Source organism: Sparus aurata, chromosome 24, assembly GCF_900880675.1.
Source record: "Sparus aurata chromosome 24, fSpaAur1.1, whole genome shotgun sequence".
In the NCBI taxonomy this organism is placed as follows: Eukaryota; Metazoa; Chordata; class Actinopteri; order Spariformes; family Sparidae; genus Sparus; species Sparus aurata.
Window position 1 is genome coordinate 8387839 of NC_044210.1, and position 27635 is coordinate 8415473.

A 27635-nucleotide genomic window follows, 5' to 3' on the forward strand; every position below is an offset into this window, starting at 1 on the left:
TTATTGCGTCCAGAGCTCAAAGTACTGGACGGATGTGATGTTGTGAGGCTTTAATTAGCACAGCTGATCTTAGACAATGCCGACATTTGAGTACATGAAGAAGAAGAAGATTAGTCCACAAGTTCTTTGTACTGGCTCTGACAGAGGTATCTTAAAATAACTCCCTGACTCTAAAAGTAGATAAGACGCACTGTGGCAAGAGTTCTATCTACCATTTGTTGGGACCTGTAGGGCTTTGAAGCTACTCTTGAGGCAAGACAGTTGAAAGCTAAAACTATTATTTTCCTACTCACCAGTTAACCAGCATGGCAGCATTGTTCCCCGCCATAAAAGGAAGTTCCCCTTGGACGTTGCGAAATACAAATCCTTGGGAGAGAAGCAATAAAATCCACCAGAGGATCATGTTCCTCCTCATTCCTCTGCCACCAGTCCTGTCGGGATCCATGCATCAAGGGCGAAGGTGACCCTGGGGCGTCCCAGGTCGGCAGCGCCTGAAGTTGACGGGGTAGCTGTGGACCAGACGGCCTGGAGTCATGAGGGCGTCAGTGGGCCCAGGTGTTTGGGTCGCAGTCAGAACTAACGGTGTTGGGGATCTCCTAGTCGAGGCATGCTGACGTCGAGAAGTGCGATATGTAGCAGCGGTTGCCCTCAGCACGGAGCACCTCCAAAACAAACAAATTTACCCCACTCTCAGGCTGCTGTCAGACAATTCTGGGATGCCCACGGCGCATTTTCCTGAATTGCTTCTTCTTCCCTTTCGCACGGCAGCCAGTCCCATCAAGAGTGTTTGATCATGATTCCACAAAGAGCTGTCAAACAACAAAAACAAAAACAGCAAAAAAAAGATTGAAAATGTCCACACGGTTAGCCCCCCTCCATCCCACCAGTGATTAGCAGCGAGTGTCCCTCTTAGTAAGTGTGTCCTGAGGTGTGTGTCCCCTGTGTGTGTGTGTCCCTGTGTGTGCGTGATGGCTGTCAGCAGTTAGAGATCACGCTTCATGTGTGTCTTTCAGAGTGTGTATGTGTGCGTGTGTTTGCCGGGATTGGCAGGGTGGTGTGGGCGGGGCTTAGAGCTCTGTGAGGATCCAAGGACAGGAAGCCTCAACCCCCCCCTCCTCCACACACACACACACACACACACTCCCTCTCTTTCTCTCACTGATGGCAGGATGCAGATTGTAACCAGGGATTAGGGAGGTTCAAAAATCCGATTTTGCCCGGAGAAAGCCTTGTGTATTACTCTGTGTGTGTGTGTGTGTGTGTGTGTGTGTGTGTCTGTGTGTGAGTGAGTGAGTGAAGGAGAGAGAGTGAGCTGCTTGTGTACATGTGCCTCAGTGTGTGGAATATAGTCATTGGTTTTTTTCATAGTTTACCAGCACATGCAGTCTCACTGCTGGCGAAGGGATTTTTTAAAGCCTCAAATGCAATCTTCAGTTGTTTAACTGAATATTGTGTCCCCCCCCTCTCTTTCCATCTCTCTCGCCACACTTTCTGCGAATCCACTCCGAAGTGTCATCGGAAACCATTGTCCAATCCCAGCCATTAACGCCTTAATAATCTATTGTCACGCCCTCGAGATAATTAACGCCGCTTGCTCTCGTTTTTCAGTGTGATAATGGAGTTAAAGTCAGGTTCATTTTGCCATTATTCAACCGAATATGAAATCTCTTCATCCCGGCTTCGTTTCTGTAACTGTTCCACCTCCGCAGCTTTCCAGTTCCAGGCCTAATTATTTTATTACTGGAAGGAGGAGAGGACGTGAGAGGAGTGTTCTGGCTACTTTTCAAATGACACTTTGTGCTCGTTTTAGGTACCATCAAGTGTTTGGTCATAAAAAGTAATTTAGCCGGGGAGATGATGTCGTCCCATGTGCAGCCTCCGTTACCTGTGGAGCTATAAGGATGTCAAATCGCACAGTATTAATTCTACTTCAGCTTAAAGCAGATATCTCTATCATTAAGAGACATCTCACCTTGTTTATTGTCCCTATCTAACTTTATGTCCTTTTTATTTCTTTCCTCCCCCTCAGGACAGTATACAGTGATGATGGCCCACTTCTACCTGAAGAGGAAGATTGGATATTTTGTCATTCAGACGTATATGCCCTGCTTCATGACTGTAATCCTGTCCCAGGTGTCGTTTTGGCTAAACAGAGAATCAGTTCCTGCAAGGACTGTCTTTGGTGAGTGAAGCAACTTATTTACACTTATTTACTTTTTTTTTTCTTCCCTTAACATTTTATTTATCTGTGTAATATTCCTGTCATGCACATTGACACAAGGGAGAATACTAACAGTTGGCCACTGCACTGCAGTAGCTGGCAGTTAAGAATTATTAAAGCGCCCACCTTTGTGGACCGCTCCTCGCTTCCAGGCGGCTTGTAAAAACTCAATTTCAACTTGTCTTGGCCTTTGTTTGCACCCAGGGGTGACCACCGTGCTGACCATGACCACCCTCAGCATCAGCGCCAGGAACTCGCTCCCTAAAGTGGCCTACGCCACAGCCATGGACTGGTTCATTGCCGTCTGCTACGCTTTCGTCTTCTCTGCCCTCATCGAGTTCGCCACGGTGAACTACTTCACCAAGAGGAGCTGGGCCTGGGATGGCAAGAAGGCGCTGGAGGCACAGCACCCAAAGGTGCAGCTTGTAGAAAACACAAATACAACACATGAAAATCATCATTCTCAAAGCATGCATCAACTTTGTAGATGTTTTTTCATGTGAAAATCAACTTCTAGAGATGCACGTTCCTTAAAACAGATCATCATTTACCTGGATCACTTCATCACCTTTACCTTTTCATTACTTACATCATGGTTGCATGATCATGCAGATGTCTACAGGGATCATTTTGCCTGTGGTGGTGTGCCTGTTGCGTGAAAGCGTTGTATTCATGGCCTATATGTTAACAGAGAGTCAAACCTAGAGAGAACACAAAGCAAGTGTGAAAGCTGTGAAAGGATAATGTGAATTTAGAGATTTACTGTATTTAAAAGATTTGTTTTTGGCTGATGAGTGTAAAATCATCAAACCCTGTGTAAGCATTAGTATATTCCTTAAGGTCCTTACTAAAGGCTAACTGGGGCTTGAGAGAAAGCTATATATGACCTGATAAATTGTCTTTAGTGATGTCACTCTGTGCCTGTGTTGCATTGTGGGTAATGCAGGCGCTGGATGAAGACTGTGTGGAATAAAAAAGGCGATATCTCTGGTTCTGCTGTTAGCAGTTTCAGTCACTTGTTTCTAAATTGTCCTTAAAGTCCAACAGCGTTACAGAAGTGCAATGCTGGACCAGTGGACAGCTTTTCAAAACCTGGAGCCTACATTACCCACAATGCAACCTAGCCACTGAGTGACATCACTGGAGGCAATTTATCAGATTACATGCAGCTTCCTCTGGAGCCACAAAAGGATTTATACTATTGCTGTCAAATATCCACTAGTTCTCCCCATAATGATAATTGAAGGGTCAACAGGTAGCCTCTCTAGAGCTAGGTGACAGTTGGCTTTATGCTAAGCTAAGCTAACTAAGCCTCAATACAGTTAGCATACAGGAAAGAGAATCATATCAATTATCTCATCTAATTGTTGGTAAGAGAGTGACTTAGTATATTTTCTCCAAACTGTCAGTTACATCTGTAAAGAACCACTTCAGTATGCAATACATTTTAAGCCCAAATGAAAGATAAGATGTCAACATCTAAGATGTTCATATGCGTGAATTGAATTAAAGTCTCTCAGAGGGATTTTTGTTCTAGACCTCATGAATTGCACCATGAGTCATCAGGATATTGATATTCCTTCACAGTAGGGTAGATTGGCTTGCCTCAATATAACCAGAGATTTCCAGGAAAACTGTTAGCAGCTGCATGTTGCAATCATCATAGATAAAAATCAAACTGACACCTGAGTGAAATTCAATTACACAGCAGCAGCCCCACTTTTTACCAGATTGTTTTGCCAGAAATGATCCACTTGTGTAAAATCACTAATCAGTCCCGACAGAATGCAACACATTGATTTTCTCAGGCCAAAAACGACGGTAACAGCAGGGCAAATGACATCTGCAGAGGGCTTCAAACTAATTCACTGCTCCATGTGATCTGTCCCGCTGTAGAAACGAGACCCCATGGTGCTGTCGAAAAAGCCAAACAACGTTTGCTCAGCGGGCGTCAACTACACCCCCAACCTCACCAAGGACGTGTCCATCTCCACCATTTCCAACACGACGTCGGTGCAGCTCCGGGCCTCCGAGACCAAGATCCCGGACCCAAAGAAGACCTACAACAGCGTCAGCAAGATCGACAAGGTGTCGCGGATAGTGTTTCCCGTCCTCTTTGGAACCTTCAACCTTGTCTACTGGGCTACGTACCTTAACAGAGAACCGGTGGTAAAAGGAGTGGTCACCTCAACGTAATCTTTTTCTCTTTTTTTTGTTTCTTTTTTTTCCTGAGAGTTTGTGTAAGGGAGGAAGATTGAGTCTAATGCGAGAGTGGGTGGACTAAAAGGAAAGGGGTTGTTGTAAAGTCTCTTGCCCTTGACAAAAAAAAAAAAACGACAACAAAAAAATCAACAAATATCTGCGCTTGAAGAACAAAACTATATCCAACTATCTAATTCAAGCACTTTGAATGGATGCAAGGCTGCAACAGAATCCCTTTCCTGTTTCTCATGGCCTAAAAGCTGCTCGTTCACAAAGAAACTGCTTCAAAGACTACACTGACGAGAGAACGGCTGCTTTTGCTTCTTTCTCATCCTCCCTGCTGCAGTTTGCATGACGCTCTCCTCAAAAGAAGGAAACTATGGACTCCTCTTTGTCTTGAATACCGACCATGTATATGTCAATCACTGCTTAAAGTATGGGAGCACACTTCATAGCTACTACTGGAGGGAGTATTAAAGTGAGAGAGGCATTTTGAGCAAAGGTTTAAACACTTCATATTCTTATCAAGGAGGCTTGAGATGCTCTGAGCTTATGCTATAAAAAAAACTGCAATATAACATGCATTTAAAAGATTTATCAAAAAATGTACCTTACTCCACACTGTGTGGAAGGAACAAGATTAATGCTGCAAGTGCATTAATAATTTAGTTTTATGTCTCTTTTTAAAAAAAAAAAAAAAAAAACCTTTGCCATTTTCCTCTCCTGTTGCAGTGGGTGCTTGTGTGTCTCTTTGTACATCTTTACTTGAAGATTTAAAACCTTCTGCTGCAGGCCCAGTTTCCCAAAAGCATTGGCAGTCAGAGTCTCAGCGGGAGATGACACCACGCTACCTGAAGGTGAAAAAAATTGTATTCTGAATTTTTTAAGTGAAGAAACGCGTCTTTTATTCATAAAAAATTTAATCGTTGACATTTAGCACGACTCGCCAACAAGAAATATTCAGAAAAAAACTCCTTGGCCCACTTACACTGTGAGACTGGACAGCTGTGGATGGAGAAATTTAGGATTGGATGTGCTTTAACTGAATTTTGAGCGTGGGTCACTCAGCTAGGAAACTAATATTCACAGTTGAGAGACCAGTACTCAAAATGCAGAGTGTGTCACATACAAATCAGCAGAGTGATGCTGAAAGTTTGGAGACTGGCACTCAGTGAGATGACCACGGTGCATGAATCAACGCTATCAGCTCAAGGGGCTGGTTTCACAAAGATGGAGTTTAGACGGTGATGTAGATGAAAACTTCAAATTGACCTTCGATAAAAACTGCTGTACAAAGTATTTTCTGTCGAAAGGTCATATAGATAACAACTTTAGTTTTTTTTTTAAATAATACTTCTACAGAGCTTGTAGGAAGGTGCAGAATGAACCTATCTCTTTACCTTAAAAACATTATGATTGTGAATTAATATTTTTGTCGGGTCCAAATGATTGTTTTGTTTGTGAAAGAAATCTGATGGTTGGTTCCAGCTTCTAACAAAGTTCCTGAGCCAATAATGTAACTCCATTGACATCATGTGGTATCTGTGTCTCAACAGCGTTCAACAGCTCTGGTAGTTACCAGTTTGTGAAAATGGTCGAGTTCATACTGCCCTTACATTAGCTTGCGCGTGTTAACAACGTTAAGGTTAGCTAGCATAAACAACACTAATGTTAACTGGCTAGTGTTAGAAACATGTTTTGCTAGCTAGTGTAATGCGATGTTAACGTTTACTAGCTTGTGTTAGCAACATTAACTAATTTGCTTCTGGCTAGCCGGTGCAACAAACAACTTGAGGGGGCAGATGATTCGATCCAGCAATGTTGTGACTTGAATGCAATGGAAGGAGGGAGATGGAATGCCACTTTAAGTGGCTGAATGTAAATAATTATGCCTTCAGGGAGACTAATTTTACATTAATTAAGGTAAAATAGTTTCAAACAAAACACAACTAACCAATAGGTCTTCAAGTTCAGGACCATTTCAAAATGAAGGTGACACTTTTCTTACTACTATATATTTCTTACAGGTTACTACACTCTAAAAGCTCTTTCCTTTCTTGTCATATGCTCCACAATGCTGTCACAGGAATGTGGCCCTTGGTACAGTGCTAACTTGGCGGTAGGATGGCTAAGTCTTAGGCTCAAAATAATTCAGTCTTTATTTTTGTGAAACTTGCACGAGACTCATCTGAGACTTAAGACTGGCCTCACACCAGTCAGAAATATCTTTGTGAAACTGTCCCTCGTTCTGCTGAAACTGCCTACCCTTTGTTGTGTAAAAGAAAGAAAAACACCAATCAATGAAGCATCATCATCACCTTTAGCCTCTGCATCAGAAAAAGAGACAAACATTCCTCCAGTGAGAGGTGAGCACAGATCAGCCATCTTGGCTCAGCATAAGTTTCTCTGTGTGTCCTTGTGAAACATGTGGTTCTAAAAGCTTGTTGTCGTATGGGGCTAGCTGGCGAACTACTGTAGCAGTAGAGATAACTGCTCACATGCTAGCCAGGTGTAAACAAGCTGGGGTTCTGTTTCCTCTGTAATGTACCATTTCTCACAAATGGCATTTTGTTCTCATTGTAGACTTTTATTGAATCCGGGGGAAAAGCTCTCCTAACTTGCTAGCTGTCATTTAGCAGGCTTGTTAGCTAGTTGCTAATGGGCAATACGGTTACACTCTGTTTTATAACATACTATCATGAACATACTTGATAAACTGAAAAGGTAAAACACAGTTAATAAACTAGTCCCCATGCTAACTTCCTCCTTTTTGGACTTTCAAAGGTCAGCACTGTCAGGATGGCTCAATATTGGGTCGCATTAGTAGATAAAAATTTACCAAAGTTGAACTTGACGCAACAGATTTGCACCTGCTTACTTCTCCCGTCTAACTTTTGGCTCAACTTTAATTCAACTTTCATTGGAATGATTTGATTTCACCGTGATGTGTGATCAAGCCTTTAGGCGACAAAGAGACTTATAAAGGAATCATGTAAATAAACTTTCAATTTAAACTCTTGGTTTTGACACAGAAAAGAAAATGTTTGCCCCATGTTTGAGTTTTAAACCCTTTGAAGAAGAAAAAAAATACCAAAGTCTAATGTTGACTTTCTATCAAAAGTATGTTTTCTGTCCGATAACTCTTTCTTCATGTTTGTGTGCACGTGTCAAAAATATTTTTCTTTTTATTGCTTGAAGAAGAGTCGATCAAACTCGGCTTTTGATCTCTGAACTGAATCAGATTTTGTATTTTCATTCTTTCTACGTTGACTTCATTAACCCGGAAGCAATGAGCACACGTTGTGGCATTTCGTCTGGAGCCAACCATAGTGCAGCATGTGTGGCTGGCTCGAATATGGGGAGACATACTCAGGAACAGAAGGACCCATGCTCCCAGCAGGAGAGTCGCCTCCCTGTCCCTTTTAATCTCATGGATTTCAAACAGTGTAGTCACCTGCTGTTGGGAGCATTGTCCCTGATAACTTATTGGCGCTGAATTGATGTTGGCGAAATATAAATAGATGACATCAGCTGCTACTGTACCTGCTTTGCTTTGTGAAATTGGGACCTACAATAAATATATTCAGGATTTCAGCTTAGAACTCTTTCCAAAGCACGTTTATTTTGAATTTTTTGTGCCATTATATCCTGTAGTGTTATTGTGCTGGTTCGGATTGATGTTGAATCTGCGTTTCCTGTAAATCTAAGGTGTTGCTATCTGTCAAAAGCTCTGTGGGTTGACCATGTTTCAGTGTTTGTTCAAGCAAAGCAGCAGCGTAAAAAGGAAGTCCGATGTAATGCGTTCGAAAGGTGATCCATACGTCTGTCCATCGAGGGTCGCCATGGCAGCAAGTGGAGATGAACAGACCAGACATCCTTTACCCCAGTAACAACCTCCAACCTCTGTATCAGTTCCTCCTCTCCCCGTTTGTTTCTGACTCTGCTGCTTACACACAGAAACACATGTGAGTGTTCCTTTTGTTACTGATTAAGTCATGGATCATTTGTTTTGTCAGAGCTGAACTGCTCCAGTGCTGCTTTATTTGAGCTGGCCAAGCCTTATTTCGTGTTACGTCAACCAAAGGAAATGAAACTGTAATAAGCATTTTGGTCCATAATCATTTGTATTTGCTTCAGTTGTTTTTCTCTAAGGACGGTTATGTCAGTCTGGTTTGTTGGTTTGTCCATCACGGTAGGTTTGCCGTGAAATTTGGGTACTAACACACACGTCAGCCTCTGGGTGAATTCTGATCGTGTTGGTGATCTCTGTACGTTCCCTCCAGTGCCATCATCTTTGTACTAAAACATCCCCATCAGCCTTAATTTAAACAAATGTGCTCATTTAGTGCCAATTAGCGAATGACAGCCTGCTAACAAAAACCAAGTCAAGATGGTATACATACCTGCGTAGCACCAGCATGTTAGCGTCATCATTGTTAGCATGCTGACGTTAGCATTTAGCTCAAGCACTGCTGTGCCTAAGTGCAGCCGCTCGAAGCTGCTAGCATGGCGCTAGAGCAGTGGTTGGCAAATACAGTAGCGTCCTTTGGGCCAAATCTGGTCCACTGAAAAAAGCAGAAGTTTCCCTTAACATATTTTTCATAAATATATGCTGTAAATAACAATGTAAATACAAGGCTCATGTAAATCCCATGACATGTCACATCGTGATAACTATTGTCAATGATATAATAATTTGTTGGCAATTTATGATTCTGCAAACTAGGAATATGTTGCAACTTTCTTTAGGTTCAGTTTTATGCTGTAAAAACAGCATGTTTATGGTCTGTTTAGGTTTAGGCATTAAAACCACCTGGTTAGGAAAAGATCATGTTTAGCTTGGCCTGGTTCTGTTGCTACAAACACAGCTCAGCAGCATCCTAAAATGTTCTGGTGGTTTCAAGCTTAGAGATTTTGAAACACTGTCGCAAACAGTGGTCTCTGGTGTGGCTTCATGCTTACAAATGTTGAAATCTTGAACATTGATGTCTTACTGTGTACACTGACTGAAAAATGTCCTGATGTGTCCTTAACAGATCCAGTGGTTTCATGCTTTGAAATGATGACATCATCCAGTGGTTTAGCCCCTAAAAATGTTGAAATCTTGAACACTGATCTCTTGTTTGTCACAGCTACAGCTGGAAAGATCCGGTGGTTTCATGCTTACAAATGTTGAAACTCACCAGTAGTTTCACGCCTGCAAAGGTCTCTAGCTTGAAAAATGTGTCCTGACGTCGCCTTAAAAGATTCAGTGGTTTAAACACTTACAAATGTTGAAACACTGTCTCAAACAGTGGTGTCTTGCCTGTTTCAAACACATAGAAACTGTCCTGATTTCACACTAACAAATGTTGAAACTTTCCAGTGGATTCATGCTCAAAAATGTTTAAATGGTACCGTGAACAGTGGTCCCTTGTCTGTTGTACACACAGCTGGAAAATGTCTTGATGGCTCCTTAAATATATCCAGTGGTTTTACTATTACAAGTCTAGAAACAATCAGCGGTTTCACGCTGACAGTACTGAGCAGTGGTGTCTTGTTTGTGACAAACACAGCTGGAAAATGTCACAACGTCTCCTTAAAAGATCAAATGGTTTCACACTTTCAGATGTTTAGTTTTATCCAGTGGTTTCACTCTTACTGCGTTGAAACACCATCTCAAACGGTGGTCTCTTGCTTGCCGTCTCCAGCTGTCCCACCACCTCCCGACAGGAAAAGACAGCTAAAACATGTAGCCTGAGCATGACACGACTTGATACGATCCTATGTAAAATTTTGAACGTATCTGTGTTTTGCAGAAGCGCAGCGCCAACGCTTTACCGCGGCGACTGGGCTGCTGTGCCTCGTTTGTCCACCAGGCAGTTTATAACAGAATAGCGTATCATTGCCAGCCAAAACTAACTTGTTTATAGATCAATTTTATTCTTAAATGCATCAAAAGAAAAAAACCGCACATGCAGGCCTGCTGCAAAACTGTGGCCCCCTGCTGCAGGTCAGAGGATCTCCAATACGCTAGAACTTGGTGGACATACGAACATCTTTCTTGCCATCCAAGAAATAAGTGCCCCTATCCAACTATCCATCCATCCATTTAACCATTCCTCTCTTCTCTATTGCCCCCACCCCCCTTACTTCCTTCAGCCACTGTGACAGCCTCATCTGCCATACATCTGTTAGAAAAGGGATTTAGTTCCGCTTAAGTTCCTCTCACCCGTTGAGGGGGGCCCCTTACAGCAAAGCGCTTCAGTCCAATTTAAGCCCCGACTGGCCCAGCCAAGGACAACTGCTTGTTTTCCTCTCTGTGGTGTCTGGACAGCTGTGGCTGGTGCGTGTTAGGGACAAATTTGGGATTGATTATATGTACTTTATCCGAAGCTAGCTCACGGGCGGTGAAGCAGACTGGAGTTTTGAACTCGGGGTCTCTCAGCTGGGGAATGTAATGCACATGCAGCAGCAGCAGCAGCAGCAGCAGCAGTCAGCTTAAAGAGACTTAATGCAGGGCTCTGATAGCGGCAGTTGTCTACAGACGGCCATGACACATGCATGAAGTTTCTCTTGTTTATGAGAAGAACTTTTGATTATTTTTGTTTTCGGAGGAAACATTTTTGCAAAAAATGCAGCAAAGCCACTGTAGCTATAGCTGAGCTTAAAGTATTTGTGTTATTCATTCTTTGTTTTATGTACTGTATTTGGTTTGTGTAGTATACTACAAATGATCTAATAAAAAAGATGAATAAAGATGGCTTCCACATGTTTGTGTCTGCACACACACTTCTATATACATATATATATATGGCTTCAGTAGAGAGAATCCAAAACACCTCTTAGTTCTATTGATCCTAGTCCATATTGATGTCTGACTGCTCAGTGACGATAGTTTGATGCACATCACGTCCGTCTGCTCCACTCCCAGTGATCACACATCTGTGGAAAATCTTCCCCCCCCCCATCTATATTTATCCAGAGGGGGACAGATGTGACAATAACATCATTTAGAGTGGCATCATCTGAGGCTGTGATTATTTTAATCTGTATGATGAACGACAAGTGACCGGCTTTTTTTATGGAGAGTGTTTTCACTCCCCAGATTTTATCGATAGCAGAGAAAAACCAAGCGCATTAGGCATCTTGTCGTTCACAACAGAGGGGAATACTCCACTTTTGAAGGCAAGTCATTAATTTCATGAGGTATATGGGCATCGGTGGACTACGGCCTGGACTGCGGATCCTAAGATTATTTCATGGAGCCATTTACTTCTAGAAACAACTTCCCAGACAGAGCGCCCTAAACGACAAGACCGGTTTAGTTATCTGAGAGGTAAAGCTGAATCCTCTGACGTCCAAGAATCGGCATGGACCCCACAAGTTGACCCGTGCCACGACCCTGACAGCGCTACGAAGGGATCTTTCTGGTCTCCGAAAAGCTCCTCAACTCCTTCCACATACATCCTCTCATGACCCCTCAGATTCATCTTGTGATATCTGTTTGTCAGTGCCGGTCAGGAGGTTAATCAGCCCGCTGCAGCACTGCAGTCCAAACCCTCCCCCTGCCTGGTGTCCTGCCCGTCGCTCGGCCACCAGGGGGCAGTGAAGCTTCTCTCCTCACACGTGTTGGATGGAAGAAAAGCCTCTACACCAAGCCAGAGCACCAAGTTTTGGAGGGCTGCCCCTGCTGAGTTCGTGCGCATCTTTCAGAAAATGAACTTATTCTGATTGTCAGAACGCGACACACACACAAAAAAAAAATAGCCTCGACTCCCAGCGGCGATCGGAAAGATCAATTTAAACAAAAGTGGAGCAAACTGACATCCTGCTGTTATTTTTGTTATTTCATTTTTTTCAGATTTGATTTCTGTTTATGAGCTGCGCGGTGCGGCAGACTGTAAAATTGAAAAACGTGGGGGTGAGAGAAAGAAAGAATGCGGGGAAATCGGACTGGTGGAGTGACTTTGGGGAGGTTTCAACTAAGCCGAATTTAGCCCCCGCGTCTGCACCACTTCACCTAACCCTAACTGTGTCATTTGCCGGGATCATTCTGGAAGATCGGCGACACGGACGCTTAAATGTGCAGAAAAGCTTATGGAGTGCGGATGCAAAAAAAAAAAAAAAAAAGAAAAGAGAAAAAAAAGAAAAATATTTGTTTTTAATTAGCAAATTGCGGGCCCAGGTACTGTATGTGTGCACGGTGGATGAGTCACGCAAGATCTCCTAAGGTTCACCACCATCACCACCACCACCACCATCAGCAGCAGTAGCAGCAGCAGCAGCAGCAGACAGCGTCACCCAACCACTCTGTTGCCCACACAGGCGTTAAGAGAGGGAGGAGGGCGCTGCTGGAACTAGTCGATCCGACTCTTTCTCCTCCGCTGGACTGATCACGCTGATTGATCGTCGGGGTGCGTCCCTGGAGGAACCCCCCTTTTGCGAGGAGACTCGGAGGACCGAAGGGGTGGGTGGGGAAGAAAGGAAAAAAAAAAAAAAAAAAAAAAAAAAAAAGGAAAGGAAAGAAGAAGACCGCCGCTGTGGTCGCAGATGCCACGCAGGGAGGAAAAAGGGGAAGAAGGGAAAAAAAAAGAAAAAAAAAAGTGTGTGTGTAGGCGGATGAATGAGGAAGTTCAGAGCGCGGATTGATGGTCGCACACCTACTGTACCAGGCACTTTATCGCAGCGCAAAGGAAGGGGAGAGAAGAAAAAAGAAGAGGGGATTCTCCGTCTCTCCCATCCACCAGATTATTTTCTCTCTCTGTGATCGGAGGTGATCCGCGCATGGGAAAATGACAATCAAGTTTGTGGTCATCCTCCTCACACTTCTGCTCGCTCAAGGTGCTCGGTGAGTCCGGCGTTGCACCTGCGGTTATTTTTGCATGATCAACAGCTGAGAGAGGGATGCTTTTATTCACCTGGAGCCTCCAAAAGTTCACATGCGACTATTGTGGTGTGTGTGTGTGTGTGTGTGTGTTGGGAGGGGGAATCTAATAACAAGTGCGCATTGTTGGTGTGAATGTGTCTGGCTGATAATGCATGGGGCTTTCCCCACACACACACACACACACACACACACGCACAGGAATGACAGCCACACACACACAAACGTCACTTTGCATGTCTTTGTTTTTAATGCTGCGACAAAGTTTTTTTTATTTAATTGGTTTGTGTTGTTTTATTTTTTTTTTCCCAGCCCCACATTAACATCATTAACCTCACCATCCGCCTCCTCTTCCTCCTCAGTTCTCAACTGGAATACAGCGACTATGAAGATCACCACGATGGCCACGTCAATCAGATGCTGGTGCCCAGGTCGCACCAGGAGGATGCTACCCTCATACTGAACAATTTGCTCAAGGAATATGACAAGACGCTGCGGCCGGATATTGGAGGTAAGGCTGGATCATGTCAGTGAGTTTAAAGCTTGTGTGGAGGGGGAGTGGAGCTGTCCATGGCGCAGGGAGATGGGAGCTGCTTTTAAGGCTGTTCAAACACTGTCTTAAGACTATTGTTGTTGGGTCTTGTACGCCTGATTCTGAGAGGACAATGCAAGCTCGAGACAGGAAAAAGGGGGGAGAGGGAGAGGGAGGGGGGGGGGGGGACATGAGGCAGAGGGCCACAGGTCAGAGTTGAACTCAGGCCCCTGCAGAGCGCTGAGCCTCAATCCATAAGGTCCAGGCTCTACCAGGTGGAGCTGTCCGTGGTGCTGAAACTAGTGTTCTGTTCTGTTATTGATGGGAGGGCGCTGTCCCTCCTTGTGCTGGTGCTGATTGTTAATGGTTGCAAGTAGAGCTGTCGATGGTGCAGAGAATAGTGGACCTGTTTGTTATTGATAAGGAGCTGTCCCTGGTGCTGGAGCTGGACCTGGTTTTTATTGATGGTTGTTACTTGTTGTCAATGGTTGGTTAAGGTGTGATAGTTGTTGTTAATGGTTAATAGGGTAAGGTGAGTGGTTGTTTATGGTTCTCAGTGGTTAAGAGTTGTTGCTAGTGTTTGTTAATGGTTGAGAGTGGTTCTTAAGGTTTGCTAGTGGTTGTTAATGGTTGTAAATAGTTGTGAGTGGTTGTTAATGGTTGTTAATGGCTTGGAGTGGAGCTGCCCATGGTGCTGAAACAAGTGATGATGATTGTTAAAGGTTGTTAATGATTGGGAGTGGTTGTTTATTGGTTGTTAATGGCGGGGAGCGGTTGTTAATGGCTGTCAGTGTTTGTTAATGGCTGTCAGTGTTTGTTATAATTGTTAATGGTTGTCAGTGGTTGTTAATGGTTATTAATGGCTGGAGTGGTTGTTAATGGTTGTCAGTGGTTGTTAATGGTTGTTAATATTTATAAATGGCTGGAGTGGTTGTTAATGGTTGTCAGTGGTTGTTAATGGTTGACAGTGGTTGTTAATGGTTGTCAGTGCTTGTTAATGGTTGTCAGTGGTTGTTAATGGTTGTTAATGGTTGTTAATGGTTGACAGTGGTTGTTAATGGTTGGTAATGGTTGTCAGTGGTTGTTAATGGTTGTTAATGGTTGACAGTGGTTCGGGGCGCCGTTTAGCTCAGTGGGTAGAGCGCGCGTCGAGGCTCTGCAGCGGACCGGGGTTCGACTCCCAGCCTGGGTCCCTTTGCTGCGTGTCGCTCCCCCTCTCTCGCTCCCTGTTTCCTGTCATATCTTCAGCTGTTCTATCAATAAAGCCATAAAAGGGCAAAAAAAATATAAAAAAAAAAAAAATGGTAGACAGTGGTTGTTAATGGTTGTCAGTGGTTGTTAATGGTTGTTAATGGTTGACAGTGGTTGTTAATGGTTGTTAATGGCTAAGAATGGAGCTGTAGCTTGTGGTTTCTTATCGTTGGGGTGACACTGTCCCATGGGCCCTGGAGCTAATTGTTAGTTACTGCTAGTAGAACTGTCCATGATTCTGAGAAGAGTGATCCTTTTTGTTATTGGTTGTTACTGGTAAGGAGTGGAGCTGTCTGTACCGTTGAAATTAGGAAACCCGGTCAAGTTGGCGGTTGTTAGTGGTTGGGAGTGTCGCTATCCCCACTGCTGAAAGTATGATGATGTTTGATAATGGGTTTGAATTAGAGCTGTCCATGGGGCTGGCATTAGTGATGCAATTTGTTATTTGTTGGTAAGAATGGAAGTCAGGCTCCTGCTGAGTTTCTGTACTTTGGGTGCACACAGTGTGTGCTTGTTCCAGATCTCCACTGAAGCCGGATGATGTTTAAAGAGAGTGAAGGATTCACAGCCAAGGCTCCATGTTTTTTTAATGGCGGCGCCATTCCCTAAAATGTATGAAAAAACACAGCATTATAATGAAGTACCGTACAGCTGCAGAGCCATCCCGGCCTACAGACGGCGGATACTCATGTATGGCTTGTCAGAGACTAGCAGGGCGAACAGACTAAAGTCCAAAAGTCTCAATCAAAACTTAGCACGAAGTTTAACTGAACCATCAGACTGTAGGGCTTACACATTGTGCGTATAAGATGGTGTGTGTGTGTGTGTGTGTGTGTGTGTGTGTGTGTGTGTGTGTGCGTGTATGTGTGTGTGTGTGTGTGTGTGTGTGTGAGGTTGAGAGGTGGCAGTTTTGTCTGATTGCGGCCACATTATTTCTACCACACTTACAGTGCAATCAAAAGTCCCAGCTTCTTGGCGGGAGGAATGTCCCTCTTCAGAGAGGCATGAGGGGCTGGTCACTAATCAAACTGTGACTGGTTTGACCCACTGGTAAGCTGGTGACAGGAGAAGTTCCCTGTGTTTGTAGTCGTTACCAACATCCCATTTATTGTCCCTGCTGCATTTTAAGAGCCATTTGCAGAAATCAAAGCAGTCTGTCATTGTAGGAGAAAGGCTGATGGAAATGAGAGTTATATAATATGTATGAAAGCTCCGAATGTTGACCTGCCTTGACATAAACGCGGCTTTAATTGGGTCGTGTACTTCTGTTTTGTTATATTTTTTTTTTTACGTTCTGGTGCTTCTTGTCCCTTGATTGTGATTTTTGCATCTGCAATCAGCAGTGCGCCTCAAAAATCAGAGGAATAGTCGATCTGGTATGTGGGAAATCATCCGGGAGTTGCTCTACTCTACATCTTGGAGTCACCGCTGTGTATATCTTAACTTTTTAGACGCTGTTGTTGCTGTAGTTTTATTTCCCCGCAGCTCTCCGTGACATTTTCTTCCCCTCTTGTAACCTAAATCCTCGCACGTGCTGGTACACGAGTATGACAATGCACGCCGAAGACACCTCCATAGGCATGACTTTTGAGAAATGATGATAACTTTGAATTATGAAAACAGTATATGGGGACTTGTTTTAAATTGTAAAAAAAAAAAACTGGACAGTGTCTTCATACAGCTCACCCGGTGTCATTCGAGTCTCTGAAATCACTGACATCCCTGAGTGATTCCAAAAGAAATTATTTCAACGTTTTTGATGCTGAAGTCTTCTTCAATCAGTTTGGGATCTCGGTTTATGCCAAATATCTTGTTTTTAGCACACGCCTCTCATAAATTTTGTTCATTTAGGAGGTGAAAGACAAAAAAAAGTGAGTGGTACGGCGTTCCCAGCCTCCCCCACTTTAGTTTAGCTTAAAGATGTTGTTTGTCCAAAGACGAACGCTTCACTGCGAGATACAAATACGCTTCTAAGCTATTAAATGAAGGGCCAGTTAAACTCACAAGTACGCATGGAGGCATTTTATTTATTTTTTCCTGTTGAATTTCTGTTGAAAAAAAAAACGATTTAAAAACTAGTCCCCATCTACTTCAGTTGTTTAAGGGGAATGCCGCAACGCTGTTTTGCTGTGAAGCTCCAGAAATGTTTTGTAAACTACGAAACTACCCGACTCTCCATCTGCATGAGGGCAAGTAGATAACGACTGAGAATTTTACTTTTTGGGGTGAGCTTACCCTTTAAAAATGACATACACCATGCTTTTATTTTGAAGGGGTTGCAAGCTGCTGTGAAACACTAGTTTCTTTTTTATAAAGTAATGTATTTTATAATGTTATCACATGTTTTTAATGTTTAATGTTTTTTCTGAAAAGAATCTAATAACGTCAGAACTGCCTTGTAAATAGGAGTTGCGCTTCTCTATCTCTCAGCTGCAGGACTGCTGAATTGGAAGTCATTCAGTCTCAGACTAAGCTGCGTACCTTGAAGTTGCCTCCGCCATGCCTGAAAGACCTTGTTTTGTGATGGTTTCAGTTGGGAGTTTCAGAGGCGTTCCGCTCGAGATGAAGTTTCAAAAGACTCTGTGGAAGGACCCTGGTGGGAACACTTATCTCCACATCATTAAGAGTGTTTATTTGTGTCCCTGGGTTATTTAAAATGACCAAACACCCGGCTCTTCACAGTCGATAACCTGGTAAGGAATTGATTTTCTCCGCCTCCACCGGCGGCTCTCTGGGTGGCTCGGCTCAGCTCACCTCGCGGAGGGGGAATCTCCCTCCAGCTCCGCCGCCGTAATTAAGGATGAAATTTTGATGAGATCCAGTTGACAAAACCTCAGTGTCGTCCATGAAATGTTAATGCCTTTGCAGGATAATGCGAAGCGGCGGGGAACGCACGGGGCATGCGTGTGTGTACGGAACCACACACACACACACACACACACACACACACACATAAAGCAACACACTAGATGATGATGCTGAGTCAAAGACAGATCTGGGACATTTAAGTCATCGTAAAAAAAAAAGTGGGTTCAGTCGAGAACTGCTGCAATGAATCTCATTCTCGCAAAAAAACACACGCACACACACACACACACACACACACACACACACACACACACACACAAAAGAAGCACACTCGCGCAGACAGCCAGCTACTGAAGTCAGAACAGTGTGGCTCATTTCCGAGATACACCTGAATTTTGTCTAAATCAAAGTCATCCCACTCACACACACACTAACACACACACACACACACACACACACAATGCTTTTTCCGTTTGCCTCTTTTATTAAAATGTGAGCAGCTTCTCTTCTCTGGTTCTGCGTATATATATACGCTGCCGGCTGTGGAACCAGAGCACACGCTGTTGTTTTAAGCATATTTGTGAGATCTCTGCATTAATTAGCCCCTTCATTCAAGAGCTTAGAAGCACACTGAAACGCTCTCCTTTGGAAAAACAAGCTCTTTAAGCAAAACTAAAGTAGGGGAGGCTGGGGACGGCTGTACCACTCATTTATACTCCTTTTCGTTGAAGTATGTGTTAAAAGTCGAAGTTCTTTTCTCCAGTAGTCCAGGAAAACAAATAGTCAAGGACAGAATACACACACACACACACACACACACACACACACACACACATACACACACAGCAACAGCAGCCAGCAAAAAAAATTAGATTAAGAAAAATTAGAAGATTGATGGTATTATCATGTATGTATGTAACTACAAGCTGGCTAGTTTAGCTTAGCTTTATGGCTGGATGCGGGAGGAAAACTTCTTTGCGGTTTCCTAGCGGTGACAGAAGAGGGTCCAGGCAGGAAGTCACTGCGCCCGGCCAAGAAATAGTCCAATATTAACCCCCGGTTAGCTAAACTTGCCATTTCCACTGTGAATAGATTAGACAAACAAGATATAATGCCACACCTGCTTCTGAAGTGCTGTCAGCAGGTTTTATTCACCTCTAAACAGGACCGAGCTAGCTATTTGTAGCTTTTTCCTGTCAAGCTGTATAAACTAAGCTAGGCTAAGCTAACTGTCTGCAAACTCTTTACTCTTAACGTTTAAACATGAGATTGATATTGATCTTGAATTGAATCAATTGGTTGCTGACTAATTAGTTTAAGCGGTGTTGGAATGTAACTAAGTACATTTACCCATGTACCACTACATTTTTGAGGGAAATATTGCTCTTTTTACTCCACTACATTTATTTGATAGCCTTAGTTACTAATAACTGTGAAGATTACATGCTGCAAGTTGTGCTTTTTAAAATTAATTTGACAATTCCATAAGAGAGTGCATATGTGCATGTATGTATAATTTACTTTACTTGTACTTTTGATATTTAAGTACATTTACTATCAGATACTTTAAGACTTTTACTCAAAAACTGTTCATATGGATGACTTTCACGTTTATCAAAGTGATATTTTAACACAATATTTAATTGATTTTACTTTTACTCAAATATGAGTTTTATAATTATTTATCAACTCCCTTTGACTCTTCCATACAAAGTTTTGTCATAACTTATAAATGAGTGATTTGGGCAACACCTGCCCTCTGATTTGTTTAGACCTAGCCCGAAGCCCCGCCTTCCTCAATCGATAGCCAATCGACATCTCTCTGCTGTCTGCCATACGTCACTACGCTCGGACGTGAGCACAGCTGTAAGGATGCTCGCAGTTATCTGCTGTAATTGGTTTTTAGCAGGATAAAAATTAATAAACCGAAATAAGTAAGTTCGGAAAGTGTCTCCGTGAGGTACCGGGCGGTTTGTTGGATAACTTTATCAACCGAAAGCGTCGTGCTCCTTCGAAAACGTCGGAGGTGAGTTTGAATACAAGTTATTCTCATAGGAGGGTCGATAGGTAAACTGTGCGCTAACATTAGCCGGAACATAATTTTTTGATATGCTGCTGTGTTTTGTAAACTGGCTAATGTTTTCTGACGATACGCGCAGTGTTTATTTTGGTGTTTTCCTTGTCCTGCCCTCTTACAGAGGTCGGACCCACCTGTTGTGGTCGGGTCATTAGCTCTCTCCCCTCTGTCTGTCTGCTTCTGTACGTGAGAGGAGGGTTGCCAGATCTTGTGAGAGAAACAAGCAGCCAGGTCTATGGAAACATACCCAAAAGAGGCGACCAGCCCCAAAACAGAATACTTGACCTAATCTGATAAAGAGATTGGCAGCTTGATCAATTACTACTGTATGCACAGTAAATTGATCAGTTTAATAAGCATTTTATAAGAAACCATTTCAAGAATACTGGAATTATAATTCTACATTGTTCTTTTTAACTCCAAGGAACTTAATCAAAACCAATTGGCCAACAAAAAATGATAATAAATTGCATATAATAAACGGAGCAAGTATCGTGGTTTGGGTAAAAGCAATACATTACTTTTAACAGTAAAAAAGTAATATAACCCAATCCTAGGGAATTTAATGATATGGTTACAGAGGTTGCCCTCGTAAAACATATAATATTCATGTACAGTTATGTATAATTAAACTATATCACGGCTCCAGGGTGCGACTCTTCTGGACACACAAACATTTTCATTGGTTCCACCGGTGTACGTCATGTTTTGCAGGCCTGGTTAAATAAGAAAAAGAGATACAAGGAACGCCATCTGGGAGTGTAGACAGATGCCTGTGAACAAATTCTAGCCTGTACAGTTTTTAGTAGGATTATTTTGTGGGATTCTTTTTAAAGAATTGTAGTTGCATGTGGTGATTTAAATGAAGAACGAACTTATCTGCTTTTTAAATCCTGTTTGCATGTAATGTGTAAAGAAATTCAATTAAGATGTGTAATAAGATGCACCTAAATGAAAATGTTAGGTGCACCGGTGGAGCCAGTGTAAACTGTTATTTTGGAGCTCTGTCTGTGTGTTTATATATATATGTATAAAGTTTATGGAACTATTTCAGCTCCAGGCAAACTAAGCAATGCTCCTGTTTCTAGAGGCAGGCCTGTACTTTAAAAAGTTCCACAGCAGTGAGGCGAAACACGAGAAATAAAAAGTAGAAATTCAGGATACAACAGAACAGGGTTATTATCTCCGCTCCCGTGTTTGTTTTCCTCCTGTCTTTTCCAGTGATCTGAATGCAGCAGTGAGCCTAATCTTCATGTTAAGTGGTTGACTGGTCCACTTGTGAAAATGCGACCCACATTTCCCCTGAGCAGAACAAGTGTTGAGCCTCACCTTAACCGATAAGGAGCAGTTCGCCTTAGATGAAGATGAGATGCTTTTGTGTCCCTATTGTGTCACTTTCCTTTTGGATTCCCGGCGTGATCACTGTGTGCGGTCTGTGTGATCCTCGTGTACTGTACAACGACGTCTGTGTGCGTGTGTGTGTGTGCCAGAGCCTTGGCAAGTGTGTCTGTGTTTGTGTGTGTGCTCACCAGGGAATTGAGGACAAAGCGGGTTAGAGAAGAGGGCTTTGTATGCTGTGAGGGCTCTGCAGCCACGCACATTTAGAATTCCCGAGCCACAGTTGAATCGAGGAGTTTGATTAAAGTTAGGTCTGAGCCACAGTCTAAAAATACACTGGTCATCCAACAAATTAAGAAATAGATTTTTAAAAGAGTTCAAGTATATTGATCCAACCAACACATACTGTATGTATCCAGAGCTGTTCCTCTGTGCCAAAGAGCTCTGAACACATCAGTAAGCCACGCTGTTGTACTGGAATTTGGTTAGACTCCAACACAAACACAGCCCTGCTGCTTTCAATACTCACTAGAGAACCAAAGGTGTATTTATCGCCGCTGATAATAGGCCCCCCAAAATGCAGTTTTTGCTATTGTTTTACATCTGCTAAAAACTTAAGTGCCCAGCTGATTTAGAAAAATACCAAGCCTTTTTAAAAAATGAATCAATGTATCTGAGTTGTTAATAAAGGGAAGTCAGAAAGCTTAGTTGATTAAAATACTTTTTACATGATTTGTTGACAATAACAAAATGAAATAGACAGCCTTTCCTTTAGGTCCACCTCGCAGACTGGGAGATACAACCCACTGTTGGATAACAAGTTATAAATGATGAAAGCGTTGCCTATTTGACCTAATCATGGAACATGGTACAGTGTGTTAAGGTCACTATGGGGCTACTATTATGATTCCTAGTAAAACTGATGAAGCCTCTTGCGTGAGTGAAAAAATATCTTCTAAACCAAACAAGCTCAATTACTTTTGATTCAAGATACGGCCATATTAAACTTCCGACCCAGGAAATGCACTCTCCTACGCACTTCTATTAAAGCCTGCCTACCACTCCCCTGATCCTTTGCAGCATATAACAGAAAGTAAACGTTGCTGGGTGGATTGTGTGAGTTACACTGTGGACTACAGTGTAAGCAACGTTTTTCTGGCAATATTGTAATAAACTGGCACCATCAACAGCATGCCAAAATAGCCGATTTGGCATGCTGTTGATGGTGCCAGTTTATTACAATATCACTTCTTGATTGCAGTCTAACCATGAATGTGTAAAAAAAAACTATCTGGATGACTTTGTTTCTGAATAAAATGTAAAAACGTATTGATTCCTAGCCAAGTTCTGGATGTGCAAGTGGCATCTATTATTTCTAAGTGGGCTCATGGACTATTTGATAGTAATATCCATGAGAAGTGTTAGTCATACTGAATCTATGAATTTGTGTGTCTTGTCTGTTGAGTTTATAGTATCTGACAGGTGCAGTGGATTTAGAGGGATCTATGGTTGAAATGGATTATAACATTCATAACTGCGTTTCCATTGGTGTTTAATCCCTTGAAACCTGAGATTGGAGCAGGTACTCTTGCAAGAAGTCCATATTGTACTGCTGTGTTTCTACAGTAGCCCAGAACAGTCAAACCAAACACTGATGTTAGACAAGGACTTCAGGCCAATACGTGCCTCTAAATAAAATAATATACACTATGGCTGAAAAATAAAAGGAAATGAATGCAGTCAGCAGAGCAGGATTTGGAGCAAAAAAAATCAATATGGCAATATATTTTATTGCTTCATGTTTTGACACAATTATTTATATACTTGTGTCAGCTATCTGTATCTTTTTGATAAAACGTACAGGTGCTGTGAACAGATTCCTGTGACAGTTTGACTTACCAGAGTCATTACTTCATTAGAGATAATACTCCTTAACCACAATGTGGAGACATAACATCTGATTAAGTAGTTACTGCTTTAAGTAATAGTCCTTATTTAAAATCCCTTGACTTGTTGAAAACAACTGGAACATACCAGAGTAAACAAACTGGATCATATCAGATTAAAGTCAAGAAATCCTCAATTTTTTTTTCAAAAACGTCATTCTGAACAAGCTCCTTAGATTAGGTAGAGAGTTCAGTGTCAGCCTGCACGTAAATACATTCAGCCTGGCAGCTTTTCAGTTTACCCAGGAAGCTAACGCAGTTGCAGCTCGGCTCTGATCGCAGCAGGTGACGACGACGGAGGGCTGTAATTGTCCATAGCTAACGCACTATTGATCCACACTGATTGACCAGGTTGCTGCAATCATATCCACCATTACAGCCTCCCTGAATAAGTCTGGTGATTATGATAAAGGCTGTGGATGGCAGTGAAAAGAAAAGGAGTGTGTGTGCATTTTAATGGAAGGTGTGAGTGTGACTAACTGTAATCAACAGGCAGCTACCGTTTGTAGTTGTACGATACTTTTATCTATTTATTCTTTTGCTTTTGTTTATTTATAATACTTGTGGTCACAGGTTTGGCTTTCATTACCCTTTAATTATATGCATGATCTAAATGTGTGTGAGTGTGTGTGTGTGTGTGCCACTTAAGAGATGGACTTTGATTCAGATAAAAGCCAGGTGTGTGTCAGAAATAGAAACCAAAGCTGCTCAGACATCATCTGTTTGCAGCTGTTTCCTGTCTCTCTCTCCATCTGTTTCTCTCAGTCACCTCGCTCTTCTTTGCCCCCCCCCCAATCCTCCCTCCATCCGTTTGCGACCCTCCCTTTATTACTTTCTTTCCCCTCTAAACCTCCCACTCCTTACTGTCAATTACAGCATGTTGGTACATAATTCATGTCCGGTATTTGCGGTCTACATTTGAGGCTTTTTGGAATACAAGTGGAAGTCTGACCCACTTTGCATTCTATATTAAAATCTCATAGATCCACTTCAGAAGTCATGTCAGATTCCATCACCCCAGGGCGAAGCATGGGAGCAGAGGATGGGATGCTGGCATGGCAGCATTTGGCCTATTCTACTCATAACCTTGTACAGTACACGGCAGCAGCCCTACATTTTCCTCTTGTTTGATAAAAGATTTAGACGTATCCTTTGTTTTATTAAAGCATGAAACCAGTGCAAATCAGATTTGAGGAATCTTAACATTATTTGCTGAGGAAGTTCAGTTGGAGTTAGGATTCTTTTTTTGGATCCCAGTGCCAGAAATAACAAGGAAGTGTTTGTCTTGGACTCAAACGCTGTGATTTAAGCTTAAACTAGAGATGAATTGGAGTGAAGTGAAGATGATGGCACTACATCTGGGGTGAAAGGGACTCTTTTAAGATGAGTGCGCTAATGCTATTTTGCCAATCACGTGCTTGAGTAAAAAAAGAACAAATGTGAGGAAGAAGTTGGCAACTCGAACCAGAAGAGTCCGTTTGTTTAAGTCAGTGGAGTGGTCAGCCACTTTAGTCGAGATTGGCCGTATAAATTATGGATGGAGCTTTCTGGTCTGAAAAGTGAAGCCACTGCAGAAGTGCCTTACACCTGCATTCTTTGTAACAGCTGCTGGTTTCAGAAAGAAAGTTGAGTTGTATGTAAGCATATGAGAAAATGACCCTACTTCTCACTTGGTTTATAAACTCAGTAAACAGTTTTCTAATGAGTTTATGGTCTCAAATGTTAGTTTCAGGTCTTCTTCAATAAAGCATGATGTTTAGTTTGTAAATGATGGTCCCATATAGAGTAAAAGTTATGATAAAGCAGTGTATGCTTCAGGGCTTGGCTACCTTGTGATGGACAAGGTGCTCCCACGGTATGTGCTTGGAATTTCTGTCACATTCATTCAGGAGATGTGGCGTGACAGTATGTATCCTCCCCCAGTGCCACTCTTTTGTCCAATTATGTTCAGTTCTGGCTAGAAAAACCCAAGATGAGGATGGCAGTAATGCTAAATGTGAAGCCATGATTTTACAATAGGTTGAGGCTGAAATGTCTCACTTTGTAATGAAATTTGGTCCCCATAGCTATCTAAAACCACAGATATTCCCCGCAGACTCAGCTGTACTCTTGTGTTCCGTGTTAATCTGTGTTGGTGTCCAGACAGTACTGAGGCACCAACGCTTGAAGCCCACTCTTGCGTCAGTCAGCGACTACCATGTGTTTGAAAGTCTTGCAGCTAATCTAGAAGCTCGGTTTTCTTGCTAAAATGTCGTGAAAGGTGCTGTTAAATTAAGTGCAAAGTTTTCTTGAAAGCATACACAGTGTCAGCTGTTCCTGACTCTCGGCTCAGTCAACATTGAAAACCTGTAATAACAAGCACATTTCACAGACTTTTCAGCCTTTATGGGTGTTTCTTCAAGCTGTGGGTCAGCATGACATCCGACAAGTCTCGACAAACTCTACAATGGATTCTTTTATTAGGTCTGCAACTGGAAAGGAAAAAAGCCACCACCAAGTTATATTTTTGCAGGAAATAAAAGTCTCACATCCTCAAGGAACTTCCATCAGTGGATGCTTCTTTGGTGCTCTTTGATCAGTGAACTTAAGGATGCACGTCTACCTGAAAAGGTGGTCGACTAAATCACAAACACAGGTAGAGCTGGTTAATTGGCTTGCCCTTCTCTAATGAACAGAGGGTCATGCAGGTTCTTTAAAGATCAGAAATGGATGGACTCAGATGCAAGCTCCTTCTTCTTCAGACTTAAAGCTTTCATTTAGTTTTCTGGTTTGAGTTTAGAATCTTCAAAAGGCGGCATGATCAACAACCCAGAAAAGACACGCTCAAATGAACACAACAGGCTCATTCTGAAAAATACAGTGTACACCTCGTTGCAGATTTTCCGATTGAAACGCCTAACATTGAAATCATTACACACAGTTAATGGATTGGAATTAATACTTTCTTAACAGGGTATAATTTTCATCACTCAAACTACCCAGCTGGATCATAATCAGTTAGAAGTGGTATTTAAAATACACTATAATGTTTAGTCATTTAAGTTGAATATATTTGGGTGTGTTTTGACTCAAGGGAAGCCGCTTAACATTTAGATTGATTGAAAAGAGACCAGCAGTGAGTATCTGTGTCCTGCACTAGATTGCCTGTGTCTCTGGCTTGTGGTGGCCTCTTTTGCCAGTTGACTTTCTTCTGTGCTAGTTCATTGATGTTGGTTTGATGTGTCTTGGTTCTTAAACTAACAGGATGTATTATACCCAGAGACATTCAGCTACCTGTCACATGACAAAGACAGCGGGTCACGACGAGGGTTGGGCTGCTAATCCCTGATCATTGTAACATCATGATTTAAAAGGCTTCCCATCAGAGAGCACAATTAAGTGGCGAGAGGTATGTTGCTGCTCAGTGCACTAATGTTACGTCTCCATGTCCCGTTTATTATTTTCTTATTAAGTGAACAGCGGCGACTACAGTGGCGAGCTTACATGCGGCTGCTGCCTCACAACAACACTGAGGGGACACGCACGTTTTATTGATGTTATTCATTACATTTGAGAGGATGGAACCCAAAAAAAAATATGACAAAACACTTATTAGCTATCAAAACAGTTGCTGATATATTTTCTGTTGATGTATCTATTGTTGCAGCCCTAAAATGAACTCTTTGCAGATAAACATGATGAATGATTTCCCACAAGGAATGAGAATGCTTTTTTTTTTTTTTTTTTCAGCTCTAAAGAAATTGGCTATTTTTAACTTAAAAGCTGCAGGATACACATTTGCAACTTGGCAGCTTTTAAGAGCAGCAAGAGATAAAAACTGCTGTAAAACTGCAATACTCTTAAGATCCTGATTTACCCGGTCTGTGACAGTTTTATACCGAAAGACATACAAAGCTGAAAAGTGTAATGTTGTTGAATCCATCTCTCTCTATATGACAGTGACAGTGTGTATGTCACTTTTAAAGTCTGATTGATGACTTCCTGGTAAGAAGGAAGAGTTCACACCCACAAATACAGCAATTGCGCTGGAGTAAAATAGTTGCTCTTTCCACCTCTGGCTCAAATCTCAGTGGGTTTGAGGCTGACTCGGCCCTGGCAGGCCTTTTCCTCCTTGATCCTCACAGAGCTGACATTTGGCACAGCGGTGACACCTCGCCAGCTGAAAGGAGGGTTCCCAGACGAGCCCCCTCGATATTTCAAGTCCTGTGACATTTCATTAGATGAAGAGGAGTTTAGATGCTGGCAAATGCTTCTCCTCACATCTCAGCTAGCCAGGTTAGCCAAGCTGACAATCACCTGCGGGAGGGAGGTGCAGGAGCTTCCAGCACACTAGGTGCTCACACACACACACACACACACACACACAGAAGCAGCAGACATAAATGGCTACACAC

At 42.5% G+C, this 27635-nt stretch overlaps 3 protein-coding genes across 7 annotated transcripts in view; 2 read left to right on the forward strand and 1 right to left on the reverse strand.

Annotated features, from left to right (window-relative positions):
• LOC115577281 (gamma-aminobutyric acid receptor subunit beta-3-like) overlaps nucleotides 1–945 on the reverse strand; it is a 70129-nt gene extending 69184 nt beyond the window's left edge. The window contains exon 1 of one of the 2 annotated variants that reach the window (XM_030410261.1): nucleotides 294–445. In XM_030410261.1, the coding sequence (XP_030266121.1) occupies nucleotides 294–445 (152 nt within the window). Of the gene's footprint in view, nucleotides 1–293 lie in introns of both variants that reach the window. The other variant, XM_030410262.1, reaches the window with a different exon arrangement.
• The window catches only part of LOC115577283 (gamma-aminobutyric acid receptor subunit alpha-5-like), a 35752-nt gene extending 26762 nt beyond the window's left edge, over nucleotides 1–8990 (forward strand). For both annotated transcript variants that reach the window (XM_030410268.1, XM_030410269.1), the window contains 3 exons: nucleotides 2030–2182; nucleotides 2426–2637; nucleotides 4118–8990. In XM_030410268.1, the coding sequence (XP_030266128.1) occupies nucleotides 2030–2182; nucleotides 2426–2637; nucleotides 4118–4417 (665 nt within the window). In that variant the 3' untranslated portion in view covers nucleotides 4418–8990. The remainder of the gene's footprint in view (nucleotides 1–2029; nucleotides 2183–2425; nucleotides 2638–4117) is intronic.
• A 3191-nt stretch (nucleotides 8991–12181) lies between these two features.
• The window catches only part of LOC115577135 (gamma-aminobutyric acid receptor subunit gamma-3-like), a 94298-nt gene continuing 78844 nt past the window's right edge, over nucleotides 12182–27635 (forward strand). Inside the window, exons 1-2 of one of the 3 annotated variants that reach the window (XM_030409966.1) lie at nucleotides 12182–13253; nucleotides 13652–13800. In XM_030409966.1, the coding sequence (XP_030265826.1) occupies nucleotides 13771–13800 (30 nt within the window). In that variant the 5' untranslated portion in view covers nucleotides 12182–13253; nucleotides 13652–13770. Of the gene's footprint in view, nucleotides 13254–13651; nucleotides 13801–19810; nucleotides 19907–27635 lie in introns of those variants that run through there. The other 2 variants (XM_030409965.1, XM_030409967.1) reach the window with 2 other exon arrangements.